The following is a 5,099-nucleotide window of genomic DNA, read 5'->3' as shown; positions in this document are numbered from 1 at the left end:
CCCCCTTTCCGCCCCGTGCCCTTTTCCACCCTCCCACCAAACTCCCCCCTCGTCTACCACATATTTTTAAAAGACTGAAATCAAAGTGAAGGTCGGAAGATCCCACCGTGGTGGCGATGCCTCGTTCGCAGCTTCCGCTCGTAGGCTACGGTTTACTCTTGGCAAACTTCAAAGTGCAGCTCGACTAGAGGACAAAACGACATCGGCTACCTGCTAAGCTCGGGGACTCCGGGAAGATTAAGCCTAGGCTACACCACGGCGACGCGCGAATGTCATTGCCGCCTCCCTTTGACTGCGGTTATGTTGAACTCTACTTTCTCGCTGAACACTGATTGTTTAGTCAAGAGGCGACACTAACGTTTTTACGTCTGTCTATGAATACGACTGGCCGAGTCGTACAAGAGAGCTTTAAGAACCAAACCTTCTTGAAAAATAAATCTGCGTGAGATTCTAGCTACGACCAAGCCTTGGACTTCCTAATTGTGCGTTGAGTAGGGCGTTATATTGACACAAAAAAGTGTTGTTTTATTATTTTAAATTTCCAACCTGTTGTCTGTAAAGCAGAGATAGCCAGAGAACCTGTAACATCAAGACAGTCAAATCACGGCACTGACTTTGGCCCAACTGACCACAAGTGATCTGTTTGTGGAAACTCATAAAAAAAGATAGCGCGTGGAGATCAGAGCCAAGCCATAAGAAGGTTTAACCAACTAACCGTTTCAAGATGGGTTTTTTTAGGTACTGTATCATAAATTAATATAATATAACTCCACTTTAGGAAAAGGAAAGGTGCTACTGGCTGCAGCAAAGTGTGGCGTCATGTCATGATCATTACCAAAGAGATTTTAAATAGTACTAGAGCTCGCAGCTGTGACGTCACTCTCGTCACTTGTTTATGAACGCGCAGGCTCAGTGTGCCCACTCTGGGACGCTGTGTGTCCTAGCCGGTGAGGAAAAGAACCAGCACCGTCACACTGCGAGTCCCTAGCAACTCATAATTATACAGTTGTATAATGTGTCTTCATACAGTGTAAGACGTGGAGCTTATAGTGAGTCCTTTTTTTCCTTTCGTTGTATCCGCATTTATAACAATAAAGTGCACGCATACACGTAACCGAACCTACATACCTGTGGGAAACATAATTGCCCTGAAATGTTATCACATTATAATATGAACGATAGACAAAGAGGTAATGTTTATTTGTTATTCCGGGTAGTGTGTGTGTTTGGGAGGTTGGGGGGGGGGGTAAAGTGAGCGACTGAGACTGAACAGCACACTTTTTCTCTAACAAAATAGATTGTTTTTTCTTACGTCATGTTAGCTATACACTCCTTCACTGATGCAATAATCAATAAGGTGATTGTCTTCGTCAATTTTTTACGTCTTTATGGATGTATCTGTCCCTGATTAGTTTTTCATGTTTGTTTAACATCATCTGGCAGAAGACTTGGATATTCTTTTGTTCATGTTACTGGATGGACGTGGCTGTTTTCAGTTGGAATACTGTGTGTTCATATTATGATTAGAAATTTCGGTAAACACATGGCTACTGGCTCATGATCTCAAGATATGCCTTGTAATCTGGGCTCTGAGATCTGGCTTCGCTGTCCGAGCAAGTCTCTCTGGTCGTGAGAGATGTTATCGGAAGTACTATCAATATCATACTCCCTCACTTTATAAATCGTCAAAGAAAGTCAGTCGGCTCTGGTGTGTAAACAGTCCTTGGTTGTGGTGTTTGTCATCTTGACAACTTGGTTTCCAGAAAATCTTACACTTTACGCAGCAGATCCTCTTGGCGAAACTGCGAGCAATGAAATCACTGATATAATGCAGTAAGTGCTGAATTTTTTTAAAGTGTTTGTTTTTGGTCACTGGCCCAAAGGAATGTCATGCAAAGTTGTGTGCCTATTGGCAAATGAATAATGAGCTAAAAATTTGTTCACAGCGACATACAGCGGTGAACAAGCTATAGTATATATTACTCGTACTAAACTGCTCGCACGTAAAAGCTACGATTACTCTCATTTTCACGCCAGTTTGTAATCCTTTCGCGTCACAAGAGTGCATCATTGTTATTTCTACTGTTCAACTCAGTATTACCGTAAACGTATTTACACTATACTAATGTTACTGGTGTGTTCCCAATATATCAAGTGGTGTCCAAAAGAAGCTCGGAAAATGTTATCACCGAATCATCGTGTTAAAGACGTGCACTACCCACTCAGGCTACGTATATTATACACACACACACACACACACACACACACACACACACACACACACACACACACACACACACACACACACACACACACATATATATATATATATATGAGGAATTCTCCTGAAAACTTGAACTTGCGCATACCCCTTACTGCAAACACCATAAATATCTTTCTTTATTTCAAATTATTGTTAAGATGAGCTAAGCCGGTGGGGAAAAGGTTGCCGAACCTGGACTAGGCAGAAAATATCCAATTAAATGATATGCTGAAACAGTGTGGTGTTTTTTGTTTTGTTAAAAAATCAGCATTTTTTAGGTATGAAAACGTAACATTCACCAGAGACAGTTTTCATCCGAAGATTTCTCTAAGAACTGCCTGTTTATCATTTTCGTAAGTATGTGTAAATACTGATCTCAAGTAGAACTTTCAGGGTAACCGACAAATATATGCTTAATACGGCCCATTTGTTCATACAAAAGACATAAAATTAGGCCTTAAACGCTACACGTCTCGTCCGAAAAATGATAAAAAATAGTAACCCTATCTTCAGTTCAATCGATCGTTTAAAAAGTGTAATTGCTGCTGCTGCTGCTGCTGCTGCTGCTGCTGCTGCTGCTGCTTTCACTATTGGGAAATTTCATGTTTCACTTTGTAACTGCCACACGATTTTTGTCCCGAAAATGCGAAGTCTCAATAATATGCTCAATGAGTCAATAAGTTTATGTCTTTTTCTTCTAAAAACATGACAGATAACATCAAAGAAGTATTATAATACATGTTTTAATTCTCAGTAGGTGTGCATATTTTTTTAAAGAAACAAATCGTCCTTTTTCTGCACACTCCTTTTGTATATTTTGTCCTGTAACGTTTAAGACTACTATATTTAGCTAATGTTGCTTCCGAAAACACTTATCGATTTTGTTCATATTTGCTGAAATACAGCATTGAATTACCCGTTTTATAGCAATACTCTTTTAAAGTTCTTCGTAAATTAGTATTTTTGTAAATAAAAGTCTAGTTTTCTATTTGAAAAATGATTTTTGCACGTTAACGTTAAAGACATTATGATTTTTTGATAAGCATTTTCTTCTTTAAGAAATGTTTTGAAATTTGTGTGAACAAACAATGAATTTAAACGACATAATGCTACCCCAATCAATTTTTCTTTCCCTCTGTTACATTTCATGTTTTGACCCGTATTGTTGTGTCCTGTAACGTTTAAGACCATAGCGCACTAGTCTAAACTTCACTTCCGTTTCCAAAGAAACCAAGCAAGCTTTAGCTTCATCCGTGTAGGGATCAAAACTAGACATGTCAAAGATGTACTGAGTACATTTTCAAGTTATTTGGTTGAATTCTAACATTTGTTACCCGTGTTACGGAAAGTTCAAACTTTCAGGAAAATTGCCCATATGCATGTACATTATATATATATATATATATATATATTTATATATATACAGTATATATATTTACTGTTGTTTTCTCTCTGCGTCGGGTCACAAGCTGACCCGGTGCAATACAATCATTACTGTACACATTATGGCCAGTCCCGTCTTCATGCCATGTTGACTGATCTGACTCTTGACTTGGAGGACAAAGATCAAGGAGTGACTGAGTGACTGAATCTTGCGCGATTGGTCACGCGATTTCTAAAGGAGCATTCGCAGAAATCCCCACGGGCCAGTAGCGTCAGGCTACTACTAGACCGAATTCGTTCGAGCAGCAATACGCTAGCCACCCGAAATCGGGCGACTAGCCACTTTGTAAGAGTACAGCTAACTGCATTTGGACAGCGTGCACCCATCTTCTACAACATGCTTCATGCGCTTTACAACTCTGTTATAATTATTACCCCATTAAACCACAGAATGATATTCTAGACTTGCGGAGAAGCCTTCAGTGCCGGTGAAAGCAGCTGATTAAGCTCAAACACTAACGACAAACTGACGGGATCTTTTGCTGTCTGTATTGCCGGGTAGCCATTTCCACTGGAGTAAAGTGTGGCAAATTTGGAGTTGGAACCCATGACCTTTCGGTTGAAGAAAGACTTCTCTGTGTAGTTCATAATTTATTATAAACGGTCGATGATGATTTCATCTGTGAACACGAATTAACAGGGACAATGAATGATACAGGTACGACCTAACATGAAATAATATGGGGTACACTGCATCACGTACAGAGAACATGGACTAATATCATATAACACATAACCATACATCGGTGACGAGCCCGACAGCATGACAACCAACCCCACATTTTGGTTCTCTTCTCCAGGCCCGATGTTGAGCGGTACCGTCCTTCTTCCCAGAGGTTAGAAGAGCTTGCTCTACAACTGTGACGCCTCCTGAGGGCGAACGAACAGGAGTCGATCTGCTTCCTTCTGCTTCTCCCGAAGAAGATACCATAACGAGAGCGGGGAAAAGAACTGGTTATGGAGATAGAGGAGGAAAATAAAGATCCTGCCATCGGAAAGGACGGGCCGGAGAATGGGCGGGGCTTCGAGGGGGTGGGCGGAGCTCATGGAAGCTCGTGCGTCCAACAGCTGATGGTGAAACTCCGGATAGTGAAGGGAGACGCTACACCCGTCAACTGGAAATATATCATGATGGTCGTCTTAGCCTTGGTGAGATTTGCTATTTGTTGCTCATTTACTATCTTTTTTGTCACTACCCTTTTCTTTTTGCAAACCCCCCTTTTTTTTTCTCTTTCTCTGTGTTCTCTGTCTCTTTCTCTCTCTTCTCCCATTGCTCTGTTTCTTTTGTCCCCTTTCTCTTCTCCTCTCTCTCTCTGTCACTCCCTCCCTCCTACCTCCTATCCCTCTTTCTCTCTCTCTCCCCCCCTTTTTTTCTTTCTCTCTCTCTCTCTCT

At 41.0% G+C, this 5,099-nt stretch overlaps 1 protein-coding gene across 3 annotated transcripts in view; it reads left to right on the top strand.

The window, feature by feature from the left end:
• Positions 1–5,099, top strand: part of LOC101846752 — a 76,153-nt gene that overhangs the window by 42,091 nt on the left and 28,963 nt on the right. For all 3 annotated transcript variants that reach the window (XM_013085685.2, XM_005103927.3, XM_035971213.1), the window contains one exon: positions 4,507–4,855. In XM_013085685.2, coding sequence (XP_012941139.1) covers positions 4,664–4,855 — 192 coding nt within the window. In that variant the 5' untranslated portion in view covers positions 4,507–4,663. The remainder of the gene's footprint in view (positions 1–4,506; positions 4,856–5,099) is intronic.

This window comes from Aplysia californica, unplaced genomic scaffold (genome assembly GCF_000002075.1).
Source record: "Aplysia californica isolate F4 #8 unplaced genomic scaffold, AplCal3.0 scaffold00397, whole genome shotgun sequence".
In the NCBI taxonomy this organism is placed as follows: Eukaryota; Metazoa; Mollusca; class Gastropoda; order Aplysiida; family Aplysiidae; genus Aplysia; species Aplysia californica.
This window is presented reverse-complemented; position numbering and strand designations above follow the sequence as displayed.